This window comes from Sinocyclocheilus grahami, unplaced genomic scaffold, assembly GCF_001515645.1.
Source record: "Sinocyclocheilus grahami isolate Dianchi unplaced genomic scaffold, SAMN03320097.WGS_v1.1 scaffold4.1, whole genome shotgun sequence".
Lineage (NCBI taxonomy): Eukaryota > Metazoa > Chordata > Actinopteri > Cypriniformes > Cyprinidae > Sinocyclocheilus > Sinocyclocheilus grahami.
The window spans coordinates 3,318,963-3,345,063 of record NW_015505183.1 but is presented as its reverse complement, the minus strand read 5'-3'; the positions used below and the strand labels follow the sequence as shown (position 1 = coordinate 3,345,063).

The window sequence follows — 26,101 nt, the reverse complement described above, 5'->3', positions numbered from 1 at the left end:
CTTGTCATTTTTTATTCAATTCAAAGTTTGAAATCAAGCTATCTCGTACTACTGCACCAAAATTACCCCACTGTAAAATAAAAAAACACTGAATGAGCAGAAATTTGTGAGATAGCTAGTTATAATGGTGATTAAATAATGTTTACATATGTATAAAAGCCTACATTAAAATCCGTCATATAAATTGGTCTCTTCATTAGAAATTAGCCTACTGATTGCCACCATTGATGGACAAAATGTTTTAATAATATAAAAAATATCTGTATGACATTATATTCTGCAGTTCTTCCCTGTTGTACCGAATATCTATACTTTTCAAATTATCACATCGAAGTTAGAAATTCAAATATTGTGACAAAATGTATTTTGTAGGATGCCACAAGTTTGTTAAAATTTCCAAAGGGTGCCGCGACTAAAAAAAGGTTGGGAAACACTGATATATATAATGAAGGGGGTCTCTCGCAGGACCATCATATTTAGACATCCTTGCTATTAAAAATTTTGAAAAACCCCTGTCCTATGGTATTTTGTTGTGATGGTTTGTGGTGACTACACTGAGTTTTGTGCAATTAACCACTTCCTTTCGTGAGCATGAAACATCACAATTCATTTTTTGTGCTGTGTACAGTTATCAGTCTGCCCCACTACAACGGCTTTGTGTATAACTGACTGGAAATCCAATCACCAGCCATTTTGGTGGCAGCCCACTGCATCCAATTGCTTTTTTTTCATTCTTGCATGGTTTCTGAGGTTACATCTGTCTCTTTCTCTCTAACTCGTTAATGTAGGTATTTGTATCAGGAATCCCTCCCACATAAGATAATATGAATTAACAATGATTATTCACTAGAATAGCTGCAGAAACTGAGATTTCTGTGTATTTTCCTATGGAAATGTATTTTTCACTTTCCTAGAAGACTTACAGTCTCAGACTTTCCTGATAAGTCACTGTACTTTCTGATCAATAGTGAACAGAGGTGCTGGTGTGGTTCCCACCTCTGCATCCAACTCCAAGCTCAAAGTCAGCCCCTACTCTGTGATTGACATCGGCCCTATCCAGCAGCAGCTGCTGTCAGAGCAGAGCAGCCCTCCTTCCTCTCCCTCAGCCAATGAGAGTGAAAGAGACATTCAGGATGTACCCAGTAGCCCTGGGTTGCCCTCTGGGTATTCAGTGCCAGTGCCCTGTGGTTATGCAACGCCCTCAAATGTGCCGGTGATCCCACCAACCTACACCACCCCAGTTATCATCCGACACTTCTCTATGGATGAAGATGGTAAAAAGAGAGATTATTCCCACCTGTTTCCATTTAATTTGTTCTTTCCATTGGTCTGGTTGGAGTAGGGGGTTTACCATCCCCATTCATATCCTATCTCTTTTCACTTTCCTTGCTCTCACCTCATTTCTCTCATGCTATCTGTTTCGGTCTCTCCTTTTTTATTTTTTATGAAGTTTTGCCATGAGGAAGTTGGGGATAATTTTAGCTGTGGCTTTGGCTGTGATGAAGTTTCCTGTTTTCTCTAAAGTGTAACAGTAGCCTGAATGTTAACTAAATTTTACATGAGTATTCTCAAACGTATACACATTTCACAAAACCATTTCTAACACGCAGTATTTTACATTTTTATTACCATTTTACTAATTCATATGTAGGCTCAATTTATAATTATGATTTTTACAGTTATGAAAAATATCCAGGCAAGTTTGTTTATCTGTGCTATTCTTTTAATGCATGAATTGTTTCGTTGTGTCCTGCAGTGACTGTGGTGGGAGCAGGAAATACTCCAGTGGACAGGTGAGTGAGACCGCACAGATGTGCAGTACTGCTTTACTTCCTCTGAGATGTCAGATGCATATTAATGTCCTTCTGCTGTATGAAACTTCTTTTTATTTCTCTTTTTTTTATCTATCTTCGTGTATTTCGTTCTATATTTGTGTGGTGGTTTTGTGTTTGCATGCTAATGTACAAAATAGTTTGTACTTCATGTTCTCATAATAATATTTGAATACTGCAGTGCAAACACAGATGGATATGTAAAGGGAAGTGTGTATGTATACTAATTTCAAGTGGTATGCCCAGTGTTTTCAGTGAAGAGTGTCCAGTCATCAGAGAGGAAGATGCTCTTACTAAGTGGGTGTCAGACCCAGCGAACACGGCCTGGATGGAAAGTAAGTTCTTAGCATTTTGCTGAGCTGATCAAATGCTTAGATTTCTATGTGAATGTATGTATGAAGCCTTGTTTGCTTTGTTTAGCTGTTTCCTGTTTCTGAAGAGAATCTCAGACATTTCCTTCCTTCTCACTGAAGAAGTGCTCAGCCTCCTTCAGAGGATTCGTTAACACATACTGTGCACACACTCTGAGACCCACTGCACCGCTTTGGTTTGGTTGGACATGAGAATTTGAGCCTTGTGTGTTTGTTGACATGTTTCTGTTTGCTTTAGGCCCAGATGAAGTGATTTATGATGATGTACCAAGAGAGAACTCTGGATCCACTACAGGTGTGTTCATCTGGTCTTTTTCTTTAACTTATTGTGTGATGTATTTGTTCATGTTTATTAACCGTCCTGGTAACAGCTGGAATTTCATGTTGTGATTCCACACCACATTGCACATTTTATATCCGTTTCATCCTGCATATGGTTTTAAATAACTACAGGTATTAATAATTAGATTCTTATTCAGATTAGTTGATTGATTCAGAATTGTTTGAGAGAATTGATGCATCTATAAATGAATAGTTTTTCCACCCCTGTAGCCTGGCTATGAAAATGTGAGAGATATTAAAACTGAGAGTAAAATTTGCCTACTCAGCAATAAGACAGTGTCATGTGACTGACAGCTCTGATGTTACAACTGATTGTAATAATGTGTAATAATAACTGTTTTTGAATAATGTGAAAACTGTGTGCATGTCAGACCCAGATGAGATGATCTATGATGATGTTGAGTTCGGGGAAGAGGGCGGCAGCAGCTCTCTGGACAACGGCTGGAGCTCCAGTGAGTTTGAAAGCTATGAGGAAGCCAGTGACACAGAGAATGGACATGGAGAGAATGGCCTCCCCGATGCCTTTGTCAGGGGCCGTGCACCCAGCAAGAAAACACATGTGTGTATTCACACTCATACCGTCTCTCTCTCTCTCTCTCTTATTTCTCTTTTTTTCCTCTGCTGTCTATAATTCAACTGTTTCTTTGGCTTGAACAGCAGAGATTTAGTGTGAAAGATGTTTAGAGGTGTCTGTGTGTAATGAGATCTGATACATGGATCATAGGTTTTTCATATTTGCCCACACTAATATTTAGAAACAATGGGAAAAGACTTCAGCCTGCTTGTAATGGTTTTGATTTTGTTTGTATGTGTAAGCTCTGATCTAATAGAAGAGGTTTATTTGAGTCAATACTCTCTGTGTGTCTGTGTGTGTGTGTTTATTTAAAAGTCTCTGGCCAAGGCATTGGTTTATTTCTGAACTGGCGGAACAAATGGAGTCATAATATTGAAACCTTCAATGAGAGAGGGATTTGTGGGAGTTTGTTTAAGAGTGTGTGTGTGTGTGTGTGTGAGGTTTAAGATTCATTTGTGAGGAAGTGCTCAAAATTAAATGCGTTAAAGGAAGTTTTTTTTTTTTTTTTTTAAGTAAAATTTCTGAATTGTAATCTCTAACATGCCATCATTTATAACCAACAATAATTTTGTCTCATGCTTACACAATCTTTACCTAATGTTATTTAAAATAAGTAATCATGTATTTAAGAATTATTTCAGAATTAATTTGATTTTCATTTTTGTGTATTTATTTATTTATAAAAAAAAAAAGTGTTTGTAATGTTGATTTATCAGGCATTACAGAAAAATATTTATTATAAGACAATTAATAATATAAATAATTATCAAATTATTTAAATATTATGGAATTTTATTTTCAGTGAATAGTAAACAACAGCATGCCATGTAGACATTAGGTATATTACTGGAGTGAGATTCTGAATAGAATGAGGGAATGAAGTGATGGCGGCTGTGTGCAGTAACTCGTTCTCTGCCCCTTGTTCAGCTGTCTGAAGATCTGGCACGTTTGAAAGAGCACTATGAGAGAAAGATGCGAGATCTCATGGTAAACACAGTGGGGACAGTAGAGCTACAGCAGCTCAAACACAAACATGAGCAAAAGGTAAAAGTACAAGAAAGCATATGTCAGTCTGACTGACAGCTCTCCGTCTCTGCTAGTTGTCCTGGTGGTGGGCTTCCTCTGTGAAATCATCAGACCTCCGTCATCCCCACTAAACATCTGTTTGTGTCTCCATAGATGTTGCTGTTGTCATCTGTGGAGAGTGAATGTTGTTCACAATTTTAGCTCTCATTCATGCTCACTTCACGTGTGGCTTCGCATGTCATTCTGTATTTGAAAACATTGTTGGTATATGATTTTCCCCTTCAGTGACTGCCACAGCAGGGCAAACATTAATTAAATGTTGGAATAATGGGAATGCATTTGGAATAGTTCTGCAGATTTGCAATTGCGGAGCTGCAGTTGCAGTCGCTGTTTCTCTTATTTATCCATCAGTCTTCATGTTCTCTCAGCCCTCATTTTACTCATCTGGTGTCAGTATCAATCTTTTCATCGTGTGTTTAGATGCATGTCTTGTTGAGATCTTATGTTGAAGTAGGATAGTTATTCTCCATGGTGATGGGTTCATCTTGTTAACGCCAGTTAAAATGATCTGAAATCTCAGGGGTGAATTCACTAAAGTGTTGCAATGCTTTTGTGTGCGTTATTCCTGAAGCTAACTTTGCTAAAATAAATCGGGAATTGCAGTGTGTATAGGCTTCTTTATAGAGTTTTTGTGTATTGTTACCTGATTTGCATAATTTTGTCACATTTAGAATCTTATCTAAAATTTAGTGAATTCCCCCTTGTTATTTTAAGTGATTGTAGTTCAGAACTCACTGCTGAATGATGTTGCATGTGTTACAGATGCAGCGGCTCGTAAAAGCAGCCAAAGATGGAACTAAAGATGGTCTGCAGAAAACCAAAGCTGCGGTCAGAAAGGGACGATCTTTCATCCGCACCAGATCTCTCTGTCATGGTAAGAGCACAGTAGTACATCCTCCAGCTTAATTAATTAATTCACAAATGATTGTCATCTTGATTAAATGCCACTTTCTGTTTAATTAATTTGATTCATCATTATTTCCTTAGAGAAGAAACCGAGCTGCTTTGATGAAGAGTCAGATCTGTTCATTGAGGTGGAGTGTTTTAATGTGGACCCAGTGCTGGGACCTGCGCCTGACGGGCTCTCTCAACACCAGGTACTGCCTCACACAGCCTTTTTTTGGGGGGGGGGGATATGCATTACTGTTCAAATGTTTGGGGTCAGTATTTTTTTATTAATATTTATTCAGCAAGCATGCATTTGTCAAGTTACAGTTAAGACTTTTACATTATTAAAGATTTCAATTGCAATCTTGTTTATCAGATAATCTGAAAAATACATCATGGTTTCCACAGCAATACTGATTTCTGAAGGATCACGTGACACTGGCGTAATGGCTGCTGGAAATTCAGCTTTGCCATCACAGGAATAAATTTCATTTTAAAATATATTAAAACAGAAATTATGATATTTCGCAATGTTATTGTTTTTTCTGTATTTTTGATCAAATAAAACAGCAACATCTTACTGATTCTAAACTTTTGAACAGTAGTGAATGAAGTAATTTCTTTCAAATAAATACCAGTTCAAGACATTCATACATTTTCTGTGTGTGACTTAAGTGCCCCGTATGCTGTTATTGTGTGTTCATGATAATGTAAACAGGTGATGAGGAGGTGCATTCTGGAGATGATTCTAGAGAGTGAGAAGAATTATCTGGAAGCGCTCAAGAGAATTTTAGAGGTTTTTTTTTTACTATTTTTGTCTGTGCTGGTTTACTTTGCAGTGGAAAATTTGTTTTTAAATGCATTATAATGTAAGTTTCTGCACACATTAATTATCCAATAATATAAATTATTTTTACATGCTTTGCACATAACAGCAATACGAGAAGTCGCTGGCTGAGATTGAGCCTCGCTTACTGAGTGACCGCAAACGTAAGGTGGTGTTTTATCGTATACGGGAGATCCTGCAGTGCCATGCCCTTTTCCAGATGGCACTGGCCAGCCGTGTGTCCGACTGGGATGAGCTGGAGATGATCGGAGACGTGTTTGTAGCATCGGTGAGATATCTGATTTTATGACTGAATTGATTTGTTGTGGGAGCTCTGGTGTGTGAAAACTTACAGCACTGATCATCTCAAGGATTTCATTATTTTTTAATCAGAATTTTATTACATTGTGTTTTTCTATGTGAAAAGGACTACATTAATATAGCGCCTGTGTGCCCTGTCTTAACTCCTGGACTTACATGTTTTAATCACACACCACACCCTCCATCTAAGTTTCTACATGTACAAACTTTTTCCACCCTTAACCATCTGTTGTGAAGTGTGTGTGTGTGTCTAAAATGTATCTGCATCAGTAAAAACTCCTGCAGTTCATGAGGGAACAATCTCGTTAAAAAAAAAAAAAGCATAATTGTTTCCTCTGTCATATCTGTGCCATCACCACTCTCTCTGTCTCTTTTGCAGTTTTCTAAGTCCATGGTGTTGGACGCTTACAGTGAATATGTGAATAACGTCAGCTTGGCGATGGGAGTGGTGCGGAAGTCGTGTGCCGCTAAGCCCAGTTTCCTTGACTTCCTCAAGGTTAGATATCCCAAAAGAGTCCAGAATATTCCTGTGCCGCTGTAATTACGTCAGCCAGTTCTACATTGTTCTGCTATGTAAATCACAACTTTCAAGGCTTTGGTGATCTAATCCCAAAACATTTGAACGGTAGTATATATTTTTGTGCATAATTCATTCTTGAGCTTTACTGTTTGTGTTTTGTCCATAGCATCGTCAGGAAACCAGTAAAGACCATCTGACCCTATATGGACTGATGATGAAGCCTATTCAGCGGTTCCCTCAGTTTATACGGCTGCTGCAAGTGCGTCTTGTCTCTCTCTCTCACACACACACACACACACACACACAAACTTTCAGCTCTTTTACCTTTAAAAAAAATACATGTACTCCAGTATACTTAAATATTAAAAATGTCTTGACTTCTCCAGAAGAGGGCGCCTCTTTCCTTCTGATCAGCTTCACATCAATAGTCACCCTGATGTAGAGTCACTTTCATGTAGTTCATGAACTCACATAAGAGGTTTCATATATGCTTAGGTTTTTATTCATTCAGTTTTTCTGTTGTCGTAGTTTTCACAGGCTACTTTAACATCCATTATCTCTTTGTAGGACATGCTGAAAAACACGCCGGTGGGTCATCCCGACCGTCTTCCACTTCAGATGGCTCTCACTGAGCTGGAAACCCTTGCCGAAAAATTAAATGAGAGGAAAAGAGAGGCAGATCAGCGCTGTGAGATCAGACACATCGCTAAGGCTATGAATGAACATTACCTCAGCAAGGTACTGCAGCCCCTCTGTTCTGAGACCTGGTGTGAGAACCTGTCCTCAGATTGATCACAGTAGTACACCTAAAAAAAAAATGCATGAATGCGTATGTGTGTGGGTGTTTAGTCAAATTTGTTATTTGACATTTGGTAGTTTCACATTGTGAGGTTAAATCCAGAGTGTGTCTTGATTTTAGTGAAGCCCTGCTGTCACTCATATGAAGTCAGTACTGAGCCAATCCTGTAAACAGAACCAGCTTGAATGCTCCACACCATCTGGGGCTCTGATATATTTGGCTAAACTTTGCACTCTGTGACTGCTTGCTCTTTCTTGTGGATGGATAGGTGTTTTTTTCTCTATAAATTGAGTCTAACATAAAGTATGAAACACATTTTAGCTTTTAACTTCTATGGCCTGTTTTAGCTAATGTTAGAATATTTTCAATATTTCAAAATGATGTAATTTTAATGATGTTAAATTTTAACATGATGTTAGATTTTAATGTTTTTAGCATATTATACTTTTCATTTTTCTCCTCAAATCAACCCTCAGACCATTTTGTGTGTGTGTGTGTGTGTGTCCAGGGTCAACTGATGAATGACTGTGACAAAGTAGGACCCTTAAATTTTTTATTCCCAGCTCAGTCCTTTTATTGCTGTTTCTGCTTCTCTCTCCATTTATCTCTCTCTCCCTGTCTCTCAGCTGCTGAGCAGCGGCAGCCGTTATCTGATTCGTTCTGATGACGTTGTGGAAACCGTTTATAACGATCGTGGGGAGATCATTAAGACAAAAGAACGGCGAATCTTTCTTCTGAATGATGTGCTCATGTGTGCCACCCCTAACTGGCGGTATGACCCGTTACACACATCCATTAACTGTGATAACTGTCAGTCTGAACTTTTTAGCACAGCATCGCTCCAGAATATATTTAAATTTCTAAATCTTTACAGTAAAACCTTCTATCTCCACATAAGTCTAGCCTTTTGCCTTTCTCTCTTTCAGCCCCTCTCAGGATGGCGTGAGTGTGGGAGCTGGAGGTGAAGGTGTTCCCTCAGGACAACGCTTCCTGCTCAAGTGGAGCGTCCCTTTGAGTTTGGTTGAGGTCGTAGAGTTTGGCTCGAGTGAGGAGATGGGCGACTCCCGATTTCCCCCCTCGCACTCAGGAGATAAAGTCGTCATTAATGCTAAACCTAGTAAGTTCCTGTTATACAGACAAAACAAAACAAATCTTCTTTGTGGCAAATTTCTGTAGCTAACTCAAAGTCTGACTGAATCTTGGTGCTGGGAGTCATTTTCATGTATTACTGGAGGTCAAGGTCAAATGGTGGTTCAGGTTCTGGGTTAAAAACCCAAACTTTTCACATTCAAGCACTGGTTGGGCCATCAATTACAGAGATCACAACCCAGACCACAACTATGTCCTTGAATGAGGCTTTTCCAGAAGGAATATAGCTGTAGATACAGTGCTGGAAGTTGTTTTGGATAGAAATTTCAGCTTGATTTAAAAAATAATCAAAAAACTTAACATAGCCAAGTGATTGTAGCAATAGGAGGAAGTGCTTAGAGAGATATTCATTCTGCACCACCCTTAAGCAACAATGCACTTATGTTATTTTTAAATGTGCAGAGATGTGACATTTAAGAAAAAAAACATGGTCAGATTTCTGACACATCCAGATAAAGATGTCATAGATTATTCCATGTTGTTCTGTGGAAAATATGACTCTGAAGATATTGGCGTCAGACACAGTTCACTGTGCTTTTCCAGTGTCCCAGACATTTTGACATGTCTGACAGAATCATGATTGAAGTCTGGCTTTTAATGTAACATCCTGAAAATAAATTATTGATGGAAACATGTCAGGAAAAACTGCAAAGACAGAAAACTATAGAGAGATGGGGATAGGGAGAGAAAAGGGTACTAGAGAGAACTCAAAAGCTTTCTGCTTAAAGCACAGAAGTTAAAAACACAATATTTCTCCTCATTATACCAAGCCAAACAGGATGCTTTGAAGTGTTCGCTTTGCACTGTGCTAGTCCACTAAAAGTCATCTCTTCTGGATTGCTTGTTTCCTCAGGGATTTTAGTCAAAGGGTTCCTCCTGCTGTTCCAGTGCATTTGTAAATATGGGTTTTAATGTAATGCTTGATGAAAATCTATAATGTTGTGCTGACTTACATATTTGTATCTCTTGGATTCTGCAGCTCTCATAGACTCCAGTGCAGAAAACACAGACTAATAATAAAACAGCCCTTCAGTGCTTGACCCCTAATGCTGCAACATTTCTTTTCAAAATCATCTGCCGTTGAGGATGTCTTTTCTCTCCTCGGAGGCTGTCTGCTCTGTTTTTGTGGTTTGGAGAGAACGGGTCAGACTGACTCACGAAGCTGAACAAAAGAGGAAAGACTGTTTTTCCTGTTTCATTGCGTGTGCTCTATTCAGCACAGCTGAGGTGACAAAAGAAGGGACTCCGGTGGGATTTTACAAGACATTATGCAAAAACCCACACTGTAAAAGTACAACACTGTAGGCAATTGGATGCTAGTTTAAGCTTTTACAGTTTTAGACACAGATGAAACACGCCAGACTATCTGTGCCGTTGCACTAATGTTTGAAGTTAGAAAAATAACTTTTCTGCGCATTTGAAAAAGAATGGTGTTGTCTCTATGGTTACTGAAAACACAGTCTGTGTGCAAGAGCTGGTCTGATTCAAACTAGAGCACTGAATCAAGAGCTCTTGCATTCCAAGCCTCTTTCTTAATTAACCATGAAGAATAAAAGCTACCAGGAGGGAAGGTGATGTCACTGTTACGGATGCTGTGAATAGGTTATGGAGAAGTTCCAGAGTACCATTTTACATGTATTAATTTTGCTAAACCTGAAGTTTAAATTTTATGTAGTTTTTCTGTTATGTTTAGTTAGTAACTTTGTGAAGTGCTGAAGTACCACCTTGGTCTTTGTCAGTGTTATTTTTGTACTATTATAGTATTTATTCATATTTTGTATTTGCTTGTATTTTTATATTTTCATAGTTTTCTTTTTAATTTAAATTTATATTTTAGTAATTGTATTGCTTGTTATATTTCTTCATAACTTTAATTTTTAATTTCAGTTTTAGTTTTAGTAATTTTAGTACTTAAACATATTTCAGCTAGTTGTCAAGGCAACATTTGGCCTATGGCTGACTCTCCCTTCCGAGCCTTATGTTTCTTTGGTGTATCCATGTGTGTGTGTGAGAGAGAGAGAGACTCTCATTTTACTTCAGCTCTGACTAGAAGAAAATACATTCTTGCTCCTTTTGTCTCTCTTTCTCTCTATCTCCTTTCCCCCTCACTCTCTACTCTACATTTCTGTCTCTCTCTTTATCTTGGAAGAGCAGAGCAGCACAAAGCAGTCTATTGTATGGGACAGTATTTGGGAAACAGACAGCACAGTCTCATAATGACTCATCTGAACCAGCGTTTAATGATTCACTGTATAATATGATTCAGTTTCAGCTGTAATCCTTATAGCTAGTGAAGAAAGGAAATTTTAATGGCCCCAAACTAAACAAATAGCATTATGATGTTGATATTACTTGGAGTTTTAACTTCAATCGGCTGTGTCTCATTTGCAGATAAGTTGTATATGGGTCCAGGGCAGCTTTACCAGGACCTACAGAACCTGATCCATGACCTGGGTTTGGTGAGCCAGATCTCTACCATGATCAGCAGTCTGAAGGGGAATTATCAGGTGAGGTGTTCATATCACTTATGCTGATCTTTAAACCAGGGTGCACACAGTTCTTACCACTCAAATTCCATTTTACACTCTCTCTTTCCAGAATGTTAATGGGTCAGTGGCTCAGGATTGGGTTTCAGGTCTCCAGCGCCTGATTTTAAAGAAAGAGGAGGAAATTCGGGCAGCTGATCGCTGTAGGATACAACTACAGTTACCAGGAAAACAAGATAAGTATGTGTGACCTCGATTTGACCGTGGCGTTTCTTATTATTATCAATGTTAAAAACAGTTGTGCTGATTAATATTTTTGTGGAAACCTTGATACAAAATTGATTTCAAGATTCATTGATGAATAGAAATGTAAAAATAACTGCCTTTGTTTGAAATTAGAAATCTTTTGTCACTTTATAAATGTCTTTTACTGTCACTTTTGATCAATTTGATGCATCATTGGTGAATAAAAGTATTAATTTCTTTATAAAGAAATCTTGCTGATCCAATTTAAATTTTTTGAGGGCTATAAATATATTTACATATTTAATTGTAATTAATCTTAACTCCTTATTGTAGTTAATTGTTCATATTGTGTTCATAATGTGTTACATTGCAATTGTTTTTTTTTTGTATTATTATTATCATTCATTAGAGAGCAGAAATATACCATAATTAGAATTTATTTGATCTTCCTGAATGTCTTAAAACTCAGGCTTTTTAATTATCAAACTGCCATGTCTGCGTTTATGTGACTCGGTGCTTAAAGAATGACCTTAAGTCCCTAATCAGAGCCCCAAGACTGTCTTGTGCTGTTTTTATCCTCCTCCTGTGGATCAGGGGCTTTGGAGTGTGCAGTTGTCAAAAACATACGCACACACAGATTATTAGCGACTGTATGCTTGGATTTTCGTGTCTGAATTATAGAAGTATCTTTAGACTCTCAGCTGTCAAGCTAGTTCCTCTGATAACATAAATCTCTCTTACACACTGTGACTTCTGGAAAATGTATGCTGTTGACTTTTTTGAGTTAGTGGTGGGAGTAGTCTGGATTACATGCCTCACTATTTTGGTTCTGGTCTACTGTATTATTTCTGCACAATGAAAGTTGAAGAGCCCCTTTCAAGTCATAAAAATACTAACCATTACCAAATTAAACAGTGTAGAAAACTTATCAATTCTGTGCTTTGGTCAGTATTGAAACTGGCCAATTATTAAATCATATCCTGCAGAGTCACTGATAAACAGGATGGGACCCTGTCTGTTTCTCCAGATGTCTGACCTTTTGCCAGACCAGCTGAACCCGTGCTGAGATATTTAGACTACCCAAGAGATTTGTATACCGCCTGATGCACTTACAATGAATTCAGACAATGTGTATTGTTTCTATTGTTGAAGCTTTTTCAGAGAAGAATCTGAACTGTCTTTGTGATTTTTGACACTTTAAGGTACGGTAGACCCACGTTCTTCACAGCAGTCTTCAACACTTTCAGTCCATCTATCAAGCAAGCTTGGATCAGTAATCTGCAGATGGCTAAACTGGCTCTACGTATGTGTCATGTAATGTGCTCCTGTTTCCATATCCTGTCTTTGTCTATGACTCTTCTATGTTTAGAGATCTAGGACTTAAAAGCACCCAAAGCTGCTTCGAAAATGTCTGAAATCACATTTAAACACCTTAATATGATGTTCCCAGCGTATTTTCAAAATAAACATGTTCGTAATACATTGAAAAAAAAGTTGTGCCAGCTGGATATTGTTTAGTGTGTGAATAATCGCTCAGCTGAGCCAGAACTAAACGTTCAGTGCAGACAAATGGATTATAATACTGGCAACAGGAGGACACATATGGGAATACTATTGGTTTGTAGAATCTGAGGAAAGCTTCACTAATGTAATGTGTTTTTATAGTAGAAGACAACATCCAAGGCTGGTTTTGTGCTGAAGATGATAATCAGATGAGGAAGCAGAACCATCCTCTCTTACTCAAGCAGATGGCTGTGGTCATGTCTAAACTACAGGAGTTCAAGGTGACAAAGCGAGCGTCTTGCGTCCTCATTATCAGTATTGTTTATAATAGCAAAAATGGTCTAATAAACCATTGTGTATTTGTGTTAGGTGGAGTGTGCAGTTCACAACCCTGAGCCTCATTTGAACACTGACAGCACTGCAGATGTGCCTGTTATGGGTCACGGATGTGTGTGGGTGAGTCTAGAGACTATTTACGGTCAAAACTTCAAATGCTTTTATATTAAATCAGTTCAGCTTCCTTATTAGAGTCCAACATGGGACGAATCTGTCAGTCTGGTGTGTGTCAATATTTGTTGCCAAATTGTACTTGACCTGAAATAGCATTTAATAATTTTCAAAGCTCTTTTGAGCTCTAAAAGCATCATTAAACACTGTTCTGTGTGGACAGTGTGAGTGTAAGGTTGCATTAAAGGCTTTTATGCTGTATAGAAGGTCATATAATAACTCTCCTCTCTGAGACACCTAAGAGCCTGCAATAATGGGCTACACTCCTTCAAGAGCACTCAGCATGTGTACCATCGATCTGAGACATCACCTTTGGAAAAAGCCTCAGACTTTAGTATTCATATCAGTTTTGTTGAACAGTTTAAAGAAACAGTGAGATGTTTTTATCGGTGTGTAGATTCTGAAATAATCTCTTTCTTTTCAGGTGGCCAGCTGCACCAATCACATGGGCCAGGTCTCCATTGTGGCATTGCAGAACTCGAATCCCAAAGTGACTGAGTGTTTCAACGTGGAGTCTCGTATTCTTTGCATGACGTATGTGCCCTTGGGTGAGTCATTGGAAAATGGCGAGATAAAGCCTGATGACCGGAAAGCCAGTGAGACACCGACTGTGTGTCTGGGAATGGAGGAAGGCAGGTGTGTACATCAACCAGTAAATCCACAAACACCATATAGATGAAGAGGAGAGTGCGATGTCTTCCATTTGTTTGTCTAGCGATTCTTAGTCTATTAACCTGAGTCTAATCTGATGAATTGATGTTTTATTTGTCAGTATATCTGTGTATAAGAGCAGCCAACGGTCTAAGAAGGTTCGTCTGCAGCACTTCTTCTCCCCTGATAAGTCCAGCGTCACATGTCTGGTGTACAAGAGTGGGTGTCTGTATGCAGGCCTGGTCAGTGGTTCTCTGGTTGTCTACTCCAGGGCTGATGGTAAGGAGTTTTTTTCTGCAGTGATTGCTGTATTAATCTTGATAAGAGTTATCAAGGGTTTTGACTTTTATTTTGGTATTAGGAAAAGTAATCCACCCATCCCTGGTGAACAGCGAGACTATGACATTAAGTAACCAGCATAAACTAGCCTTCAGAATTCACACTAGTCTAAGCAGGTTTCAGCAGGGAAAGCTCTGGAAAGTGCTCAGGGAAAGTGAGACGTTTAAAAATATTTTTCCCTGTCTCTCATTAATTCTTTCCACAGCTGCTTTTCTCTGTGGAACGCTCATATTCCATTTCACTCTCGCTCGTTTTCTGCTGCCACAGATATTTAGTAAATAGTTTTGGGATATTGTTTAATATGCTGATTGAGCTTAATTGGTTACTCAGAATTAATACTTTATATATATATACAAAAAAATCTAAATACTGACAAATACATTTGTCCAAATGAAGTTCTTAGCAATGCATATTACTAATCAAAAATGAAGTTTTATTATATTTACAGTAGGAAATATACAAAATATCTTCATGGAACATGATCTTTACTTAATATCCTAATGATTTTTTATATAAAAGAAAAATCATTAATTTGGACCCATACAATGTGTGTGTGTGTGTATATATATATATATATATATATATATATATATATATATATATATATGTGTATATATACAGTGCTTAACAAATTTATTAGACCACCTGTCATGATAAAAAAGAAAACACAAATATTTTAGGTATCTGTCAAAAACTTTTCATTTATTAGGCAAATAACAAACTGAAACAACTAAATGGTCTTTATGAATTTGCATTTTTATTCCCAAATTTGATCCGGCACATTCAACTTCTTTCAGAAGTCAGAAATTAATCAAGTGTAACATTGAACCATTAAAACTTATTTTTCTATTAAGGACTGGAAGTAAATATCTGTAATTGGGCATCTGAATAAAATTAAAATAATAATAATAAAGTGCTTTACTATTTTTATTTTTTTTCTGCCTTTCTTGTAAAACAGTACATTTGAAAAATTCATGGATGACAACTATAATTATTTTAGCATTAGAAAAACTACTGTGACTAAAGAGCTTACACATACTGGTGGATTAGCCATTACAGAAACATAAAAAATGATTTTGGTAATCACCAATACTGTTAGTTTAGGACAGCTTGGGTGGTGGTCTAATAAATTTGTTAACTTTATTCTATTTTTCTCCACCAATGAAAAAAAGTGTGCGTGTGTATATGTATATATATATATATATATATATATATATATATATATATATATATATATATATATATACACACACACACACAAAAATATTAAGCAGCCCAACTGTTTTTCTTAAGCACCAAATCAGCATATTAGAATTATTTCTAGAGGCTCATGAAAATTCCGCTTTGCCATCACATGAATAAATTACATTTTAAAATATATTCAAGTAGTAAATAATTAAAGTTGTAGTAATATTTCACAATATTGCAGTTTTACTGTATTTTGTGATCAAATAAAGAACCAAAAGACTCAGAATAAAGAATGACCCCAGACTTTAACTGGTAGTTTATATAACTGCATTATAATACTTTTTCCAGTTTTCTCTTCTTAGTATTCACATAATGTAATACTTAACGTTTAGTGATACTCATTGGATGAGCCATTTCAGAAATACTGCACAGTTCCAGATGAATGCAATAACACAATGAGATTTTCATCATGTGGTAGCATTATCAGATCATGAGCCTTGTGTTCTGAATCAAAGTCTGTCTTCATTTACATTTTATTCATTCAGCTGAATACAGAACGTCTTTAGTGCTAATGTAAAGATTGACATTTAATCACTAAAATCTGTGTCTTCATTAAAACACTTTTTTTCCTCTTACAACTCTGCTCATCACAAGTCTGTTTGAATCAGAGCAAGAGACGAAGAGAGAGGGTTTGGGAATGCAGTGTAGGCGCTGGTGTTATGTAATCAGAGCCTCTTGAGGCAAACAGGCTGAATAAAGATCCGCTCAAATACGCTGGAGGGTGGGAAGGTGCAGGCAGAAACAGATCCAGGCTATCAGTGATTTGTGAAGATTATTATGGGTCAGTTTAAATGTTATTAAACATGTTGTAAATCATGTTATTAAACATTTTATTCTTTTATTTATTTATTTTTAGCTTCTCTCTCCATTTTATCTTTTCATCATTCAAAATTGTCCATATCACATGTCACAAAATATTAAGTACCACAACTGTTTTTAGCATTGATTATAATAAGAAATGTTTCTTGAGCAGCAAATCAGCATGTTAGAATGATTTCTGAAAATTCAGCTTCGCCATCACAGGTATAAATTACATTTTAAAAATATAATAAAATGAAAAACAGTTATTTTAAATTCTAATAATATATCATAATATGTGTTTTTGATCAAATAAATCCAGCCTTGCTGAAAAACAAATCATAATTTTTGAAAAATAGTGTGTCACGTTCCACAGTGGCTCCAGCCACATTTTTCCTACAGTAATTTGTCTTTAATAAAATGATTAAACTTACAAATATCTAATGTGTTGATTGATTTGCCATTATTTTATTCATTGCATTAAAAGAAGCACTTGCTCCTGAATCTAATTACTTTAAATGTCAGAATATGTTCTCAAAATTTAGCTCATAAAAAAAGACTGTAACAGAATCATTCAGTTCAACATTCAGCTGATGCTGAAAGAGGTTTGCCAATAGATACCCAGTCAGAACACCAGCTCCAGGATGAGATCCAACATTTTTTTGGTTAAAAATACTACTGGTACTAGTATTTCCACCATGAGAGGTGTTCTTTAACCTCGATGATTGTCAGGGCTCTCTTCAATAATGCCTTTGTGACTTAAACAAACACTCAACACGCCTCCATTCTGCTCTCTGAATGCTGTGAGGTCACCATATTTTTGCAGGAAACCCACACACAAAGTGTGGGTGAGAAGCACAGGATGTAGTATCAGCCCTACCCTCTGTGTGACAACATCATATGTAACCTTTAACCTAATTTCTCAGTTTCACATGAAATCTTTCACACTCAGTGTTAACAAACCCTTATACTCTCTGTACATCTGCAAACATTGATATCTGAGATTCAGATTGTCTTCATGTGTTTTCTCTCCCTCACAGACGATTCCTGGGTCGAGTCAGGGGCCCGTGTGCTGAAGCTGGGGGTGTTGCCGGTTAAAGCCCTGCTGGTGGTGGGTGAACACGTCTGGGCCTCATCAGGAGGGCAGATCTTCATCATCAGCACACAGACACACACTGTGGAGGTAGTACAGCACATTTCACACACATTTCTGCACTGACACCTGTTTTGCTCCTGAAACGACCAGGTTTTAGTTTAGCAAATAGTGTTACAGTTTTCAAGAATATATTTATTACTATAAAATCCAAATATTAGTATATTTTAACATATCAAACATATATTAACATTATAAAACATGCATATATGTTTATGTATGTACAGTGGGTACGGAAAGTATTCAGACCCCCTTAAATTTGTCACTCTTTGTTATATTGCAGCCATTTGCTAAAATCATTTAAGTTAATTTTTTTCCTCATTAATGTACACACAGCACCCCATATTGACAGAAAAACACAGAATTGTTGTTCAAAACTTGAACCTTTGATTTGTTTACACCTAGATATTCAATTTATGATCATTTGATAATGACTTCAGAATGAAATAAGATGTTTTTTCCTACGCTCTCATTTCATTAAGTCTTAAAAAGTTTGTTGCAATGAACCCAACGGACAGAATATTGCAAGGGTTCTGCATGACTTTAGACTATTATTTGCATATTTAAATTAGGGCTGTTGTTTTAGCGTGTTAATTTAATTAATTAGTTACAGAAAATATCGCAATTAAAATATTTTAATGCCATTAATGCACCCGCTCCATCCCAGACCAATACGTCATCTTACATTTCATACAGTTGACTGTTGACCAACGTGATGCAGGGCAACAACTCACTGCGTAATGTAGTCCCTAAATTCAGTTATATGTCTTTACAATGTAAGATATTGGGGCAAAAAATGCCCGTGTGAGTTTTTGTCTCATATTTATATAATACGATAAGCAATATCACACGAGCAGCCAGCGCAATATCATATGAGTGCTGTTTTTGTCCCGAATAGCACGAGTGCAAATGTGATTTTAAACAACAGTTCAGTAAATTAGAAGTTAATATTGTGCTGTATTTTATATGGGTCACAATATTATCTGTTTTGCTCAATTTTTCCTAAGAAAATATTACCTATAAAGCCACAGCAGAACTGTTGTGTGTCTCTGAGCAACATAAAGCGGTGATTTGTTTCTGAATGAATCCACGTTTTGAACGAATCAGGTGAACCAATGATTTAATGGCCCATTCATAAAGAGAGTCATTTACTTCTTTCCTGAATGAATCAGCAGTTTGGACAAATCGAATGAATAAATAACTCAATTACTTACACTCATAAAGACATTAACCATAACGTGCTGGCAGTTTTAGTTTCGTATATAGAGTAACATTTCAGTAAAAAAATAAAAAAATATATTTAAAAAATTTAAGTAAATAAAGTGATTGTTCACCCAAAAAGAAAAATTCTGTCATCATTTACTCACCCTCATGTGGTTTCAAACCTGTATCACTTACTTTCTTTTATGGAACATAAAAGAAAATAATGAAGAATGTTGGAAACCAGAAGAAAACGAAAAATGTTGGTAGCCAAGCTGATTTGGTTACAAATGACTTTCATTGTATGAACAAAAAATACTGAGATGTTTCTCAAATTATCTTCTTTTATAGCTTATGTTAGGCCATTCTAGCCTAAACGTTTGTTTAATGAATTTTATGTTGAATCAAATAAAATATTTCTTTCTAAAGCTACTTTTTGTAATATCTACTTGACATTTTTCTCATTTAACACAATAATGACTTTAAATGATTTATATGGGGTATTTTCACAGCAAAATTTAATTTGCGATTAATTAATCGGCACATGTAGTTAATTAGATGAAAAGTTTTAATCGACTGACAGCCCTAATTTAAATATATGTGTGGGTCTATATTGTTTTGACCAAATGCTGTGATGCCACTAGCAACTATCTAATTTATCTTAAGAGAGTGAAAAAAACTCTGTTTCTTGACTCATTCTCACAGCACATTGGGCCAGAAAGGCCTGTGATCTCAAAATATTAAAGCCATGTGTTCTCTCTCCAACATGCAGACAATGACACACTGACCTGCTATCCAGCCAGCTTCACTAAGCTCATTACCCTTCAACAGCTCTGCTTACTGTTAAACGATTGGCTGGAATGGAAGATAGAGTGAGGGATGAATATGTGAGAGGTGTGCTGGAAATAAATAGGAATCAGTGATGCAAATAGAAAGTGGTATTTGAGATCATCTTAAATGAGATGAATATCACAGATTCTGATGTGCAGAAACGCAAGAGCCAGGTTCTCTTTTTCTCTTTTTACCAGTCTAATAATGTGGTGGTTCTGATGTGCTTGTGGGACATATATTTGTCAAACCCTGTTAAAGGGGTCTTATTATGCTCTTTTACAAAGTCTTGATTTTGTTTTAGGGGTGTACTAGAGCAGGCTCGCATGCTAGGTTGTTCGAAAAACACATTATTTTTCACATATTTTACATTATTACAACACCTCTCTCCCCAGTCTGGCATGAATGGCTCGAATAGTTCCTGTATCAAATGAAGGCACGTCTTCTGAAATACGAAACTTTCTCTTTTTACCAGTCTAATAATGTGGTGGTTCTGATGTGCTTGTGGGACATATATTTGTCAAACCCTGTTAAAGGGGTCTTATTATGCTCTTTTACAAAGTCTAGATTTTGTTTTAGGGGTGTACTAGAGCAGGCTCGCATGCTAGGTTGTTCGAAAAACACATTATTTTTCACATATTTTACATTATTACAACACCTCTCTCCCCAGTCTGGCATGAATGGCTCGAATAGTTCCTGTATCCAATGAAGGCCCGCCTTCTGAAATACGAAATGTGCTGTGATTGGTTAGCTGGGCCAGTGTGTGTTGTGATTGGCACCACTCGGCGCCTGGTCCGGAAATGTCATGTCCCTTACCATAGCCGACTGCCAGCTTCAGTGTAAATATTGCGTCAAAATCAAATAATTTGAGCGCGATTTAAACCCGGATGATTGTAACCACTCTAAGTTCAGACTCTCGACCACCTGCAAGACATCAACATCGCCACAGCTGTCAACAACATACTCCCAGGTACAGTATACTACAATACATCAACACAAAAATACTCACCTATACATTTACCAATGTCAATTTAAGGACAACCAGTAGAATTGCTAATTCAGTTCTTACTAAACTTGTTTTTTCAACTTATATCCCTTCAAAAGTATTTCTTTCTACACTATCATTCTCAAAGATAAGCCCTTAGAAACTGTTCCCTGTCATTTGTAGTCCTTACAGTCCATTACAGGTGACTCTGCTGATTTATGTTTATATAATAACATGACATCATGAGTGGGCCAGTTGCTTTGTCATGTGATTTCTCTTTCATGTGGAAGAAAAGAATTACAGTCTCTTTTCTCTGTTACCTCATTTAACACTTTAAAAAACAGATCTTGTTCATTCTCTTACTCAGATGAGGTCATTTTGGTCTGCTTTTGTTTTTCCTTAAAGCAAAATAAAAAGGTCTGTTTTTGGCATTATTGAATTGAAGTTTTACACCTTATTTATAGAAAAGCTTTTTAGGGGATATCAGGGGTGGAGTCTCTCCTTAGTGTGTCAGTATTTCACATTTCTGCTCATTGTAGTTGTTTGGATTTCATCCAGCATTTGGTTTTGTTTCATTTTCATTAGTTGTTCTGAATGGGCCGTTTGTGCAGCTCAACGCAAACCAGTGTGTTCAGGAAGCTATTCAGAGAGCGATTATACTAGAAATGACCTCACCATTGATTTTTGTTCTCTGTCTTTCTGCTTTTAATGGTGGCTACATAATAGCTTTAATGCTTTTGTGTGCGTGTCTGTGTGTGTCTGTGTGTGTGAGTGAGTGGTTCAAATGTTCGAATGCTCAGATCTCAGTGATTAAATGTCCACATTGGGCTTTAATAATCCTCACCAAATATTCCCAAAATAACCAACAGTGTCAGTCTGGCAGCAGGCATGTTGGCCTCTTTAACACCAGCTGGGTTTAGGACTGGGGCTGTAATCTTCTTGAACCATAATCTCTGCCAAAATGTCTTTTCTTGAGTGATTGGTAAAATGCAGTCTAAGGAACTTAGTCTTGCATAGCCAGATTAAACGGCATGAGATTTGGTCCATATTGCACATTATTCTGGCCAAGAACCACCTACTTAGACAGGAAAAGAGACCCTCTGACCAACATGTTAAGCAACTAATCACAGTTTATTTTATATTTGTGTTCATCTGAAACAGTTAACAGAATAGTAGTAGAAATAGTAGAATAGCCCAATTTTATGGCACACTGGAATGGTGTGGTATTTCTGGCACTTGTTCATTGCAACATCATATAAGAGGGTCTTCTATCTTGAAGAGGTGGGGTTTAGTATGAAAACCTGTCTATAAATGAATCAAATGTGTTGAATGTGTAGATAGGGTTTGAGTCACTCACTGCACATGTGCTCTGTTAATGAGAGGGCTGTTTCTTTATTCTCCAGAGCTGAATAAAGAAGCTTCATTTAAATCTCAATAGTGACAGGGGAGCCCAGGCACGCTCTGACTGTGTGTTGGGGGATCCTCACTAATATGTTCTCTCCTTATGTCTAATATCTGCATGTTGTTCTAGACCTGGAAATGGGAAGGATCGTTAATTCATAAGTACATTACTTTTGAGGTCATTTATATATATTTTTCCTAACTCCTTATGCTGTGTGAAATTCATGAGCGGCCTGTTTCCAGGCACGCTCTGACTGTGTGTTGGGGGATCCTCACTAATATGTTCTCTCCTTATGTCTAATATCTGCATGTTGTTCTAGACCTGGAAATGGGAAGGATCGTTATTCATAAGTACATTACTTTTGAGGTCATTTATATCATTTTTCCTAACTCCTTATGCTGTGTGAAATTCATGAGCGGCCTGTTATTTAAATGCAAATTGATTGGCAAAATTTGTCAACAGCTGACTGAGTGTTAATTGTTAATGTCTTTAGTGCTGTGAATTTATCCCAAAAAAGTAAATAACATTTAATAAATGTTTGTCCGTTCATCATGCAAAGCTATATGGCTTTAGACCATTTTAAAACTTGCTGCTCTCAACAAAAGTAAAGTTTTCAGGACTCTCTGCAGTTTTCTGCTTGGAATTTTGTCATTTTAATTTTACAGGGAAAAACAGTAGTAAAACTTCTCATTGTGTTTATTATTTTAATACCACTCATATTGATATATAATCAAATAATTTTTGAAGCCCTACAAACAAGTACACCAAACTTGGGAATCCAAATCAAGCAGCCCTAATCTGAAACGCCCTTGTGTAACACTGGCAGTATATTTACCCACCCCACACTGTATGTTCTGTAGGAAGTTAGGAACATTGCAAAAGACCTCATTTAGATGATATCCTTCTGTGCAGCTGCAGAACAATGTTTTTCTAATCTATTATTAGATACATCAAGGATTTGTTTCTAACAGTCAGTCCATGCTTCCCCCTGACCTTCATTAGAAGAGGAAATTGCTCTGTCAGCTCGATCACAGTGTTTTGTTTGGATGGGGAGGTTTTTTTTTTTTCTGAGATCAAATGTTGAAGGAAAATGTGGTGAGGTTGAGTAGAGTTCAGCAATCCCTCACCATGAGCTTATGTAGCAGTTTGCCACACAGGAAACTGTCTGCATGGAGGCATTGGCCACAAGAAGGACTTCCTGTGTGAGAGTATCAGGGTGTGTCTCTGACTGCAGCTGTAGTTCCCTCAAGCTGATTCACGGCTGCTTACAACAGTGCTTGAAAGAAAAATCTTGCATTTTACATTTTATCTAAGTGATGATTAGCAACAAAAGTAAAGTTTTCAGGACTCTCTGCAGTTTTCTGCTTGGAATTTTGTCATTTTAATTTTACAGGGAAAAACAGTAGTAAAACTTCTCATTGTGTTTATTATTTTAATACCACTCATATTGATATATAATCAAATAATTTTTGAAGCCCTACAAACAAGTACACCAAACTTGGGAATCCAAATCAAGCAGCCCTAATCTGAAACGCCCTTGTGTAACACTGGCAGTATATTTGCCCACCCCACACTGTATGTTCTGTAGGAAGTTAGGAACATTGCAAAAGACCTCATTTAGATGATATGCTTCTGTGCAGCTGCAGAACAATGTTTTTCTAATCTATTATTAGATACATCAAGGATTTGTTTCTAACAGTCAGTCCATGCTTCCCCCTGACCTTCATTAGAAGAGGAAATTGCTCTGTCAGCTCGATCACAGTGTTTTGTTTGGATGGGGAGGTTTTTTTTTTTCTGAGATCAAATGTTTGAAGGAAAATGTGGTGAGGTTGAGTAGAGTTCAGCAATCCCTCACCATGAGCTTATGTAGCAGTTTGCCACACAGGAAACTGTCTGCATGGAGGCATTGGCCACAAGAAGGACTTCCTGTGTGAGAGTATCAGGGTGTGTCTCTGACTGCAGCTGTAGTTCCCTCAAGCTGATTCACGGCTGCTTACAACAGTGCTTGAAAGAAAAATCTTGCATTTTACATTTTATCTAAGTGATGATTAGGACCTCTAATATTTTAGTTTTAGAGGTTACTCATTTTCATATGACTGCTTAATTCAATAAATCCAATAAACTCACACTTCCTAATTCTACATATAACACAACACTTTGGACAAGATGAGTCCTGCTAAAGTTTCCTTCGATCTGATTGGTCAGATCTCAGTCATCTTTTGGCGTATCTCCTTACCTACTGTTGTTAGGAAAACTTCCTAGATTTGGTGACTAACAATAATAAGGGCTGTTGGTACCTACTCAGCTGGATTTGAAAGGCTCGTTTGAACATCTTTATAAGGGTGTGGACCTGCCAGATTACTGTTCAATTCCCTGCAGAAATATGTTTATTGGAAGTGCTTACAAACTGTCCATCAAGCTGTAGTTGGTTACTTTTTTAAACATTTTAAGTTATACACCAAAAAATGCATTGGTTACCATCAGGATTGCTTTGTAATGTCATATGGCATCATTGAATGCATCAGACTGGTTTTTGAACAGAAGTGACTTTATCTAAAATGCAGGTTATTGTCTTTTAAATTCCAGCACCATTTTGCCTCTGGCTGGCCAGCAGAATCCTTCAGCTTGGTTGTGCCGAGTATGTCGGATCATGCCCGGCTATTCCTTAAGTTCTGGGGCTTATTTGTCAGGGCAGGATTTCGTTCATGAAAGGCAGTGCTGGTCGCCTCCCTTGCCGTGTTTGTCTTTACTTGTCTCTGAGGTGTTTCTTGGGATTTTATGGTATTTTCAGTCTTACTGTTGGCAGATCAGTGACTCGTCAATGAAATGAGGTGAAGTTTGAGTAACCTTGAAGGACAGAAACGATTATTGCTGACAATAATCGTAAATCCATTCAGTTTCAACCCTCAAACTGAAGGAAAAAAATGCTGGTAAAGATTTATTTTACAGAGTATTGACTCTACAAAGCATTTTTTACCTGAATAATTTTTTTCTCGCATAAAGAATGGTGTGAACTTCCAAAGGAGGGAAATTCGTCTGTATCATATTTCTGCAGTTGTTGAGTTTCACTTCAGTACAGCTGAATACAATCATTTTGCACGGCTAGCAGTTACCTCAGACAGAGAGAACCTGAAACCCTTTTAAGTTCGATTTATGTTCAGTAATGTAAGAGCAGATTTTAGGATGAGGGATTGGTAGCGTAATTCCTTTATGTTGTGTCCTGACCTTGGAGAGATGGAGACTGTCCTGGACTCACCTTACAAAATCTTGCAGCCAATGTCACACATCACTTTGTCTGTACAACAGTGTCTTTTGTAACATTTACTGAAATAACTGGCAGACATGGTCATGATCCCTTCATCTGGTAATAGATTTTACGGCTGCTAAAAGATTTGCTGAACAGATTGTTTGCGTTCCATATGTGCTGGTGTTTGTCTGTTTTATTACAAATGTACCAAAGCTCTTTGAATCCATTTGTCATTGTAATACGAACAACCTCCTTTTTTATGAGTTGCAGAAGAGTCATCCTCTATCAAGCGTGGAATGAAAGTCTTGAAATGCATATTATGTCTTTCGTGGAAGGGATTAAGACTGATATCAGTGTGTTTGGGTGCGATAATACAGGCTGTGGTCTTTGTCTCTGATGGCTTTGTCTCCTGTGACCCAAATACTCACTCGTGTGTGCAGTAATGACACAAACAGGGTCGCCACCACAAAAACAGCTGCACTGACTCTTGGGGTTCAGATAGATCTTCATTATCGCATCAATTATGTATGGACAATGTTTAATTTTAAATTGAAAGGATGTTACTTCAGGAACTCTTTTAGCCCCATTAGTGGTTAATGGTTGGATAGATTTTTTTCTCTTAATGTCTGAAATATTGCGCAATGTCTAATTTTCCTCCAGCCTGTTAGATCTGCATTAAAGCTTATTAAACACTTACATGTTGATACTGATTATGATTTGGTTTGTTTAAATATAATGAAATGCATTACAGAGAGTAATTTTTCATACTGCTCATAACATCAAATCCCCCCCCCCCCACT

The 26,101-nt window shown here is 37.2% G+C and overlaps 1 protein-coding gene across 1 annotated transcript in view; it reads left to right on the top strand.

The window, feature by feature from the left end:
- The window catches only part of LOC107583421 (rho guanine nucleotide exchange factor 10-like), a 51,059-nt gene that overhangs the window by 21,443 nt on the left and 3,515 nt on the right, over positions 1-26,101 (top strand). The window contains exons 4-28 of the mRNA XM_016269626.1: positions 969-1,274; positions 1,757-1,793; positions 2,079-2,167; positions 2,442-2,498; positions 2,917-3,104; positions 4,047-4,163; positions 4,968-5,079; positions 5,193-5,302; positions 5,812-5,889; positions 6,029-6,208; positions 6,620-6,736; positions 6,927-7,019; positions 7,328-7,498; positions 8,186-8,331; positions 8,486-8,676; positions 11,100-11,215; positions 11,307-11,434; positions 12,643-12,743; positions 13,106-13,224; positions 13,313-13,399; positions 13,875-14,086; positions 14,223-14,380; positions 17,527-17,698; positions 19,545-19,561; positions 20,575-20,637. Coding sequence (XP_016125112.1) covers positions 969-1,274; positions 1,757-1,793; positions 2,079-2,167; positions 2,442-2,498; positions 2,917-3,104; positions 4,047-4,163; positions 4,968-5,079; positions 5,193-5,302; positions 5,812-5,889; positions 6,029-6,208; positions 6,620-6,736; positions 6,927-7,019; positions 7,328-7,498; positions 8,186-8,331; positions 8,486-8,676; positions 11,100-11,215; positions 11,307-11,434; positions 12,643-12,743; positions 13,106-13,224; positions 13,313-13,399; positions 13,875-14,086; positions 14,223-14,380; positions 17,527-17,698; positions 19,545-19,561; positions 20,575-20,637 — 3,165 coding nt within the window. The remainder of the gene's footprint in view (positions 1-968; positions 1,275-1,756; positions 1,794-2,078; positions 2,168-2,441; positions 2,499-2,916; positions 3,105-4,046; positions 4,164-4,967; positions 5,080-5,192; positions 5,303-5,811; positions 5,890-6,028; positions 6,209-6,619; positions 6,737-6,926; positions 7,020-7,327; positions 7,499-8,185; positions 8,332-8,485; positions 8,677-11,099; positions 11,216-11,306; positions 11,435-12,642; positions 12,744-13,105; positions 13,225-13,312; positions 13,400-13,874; positions 14,087-14,222; positions 14,381-17,526; positions 17,699-19,544; positions 19,562-20,574; positions 20,638-26,101) is intronic.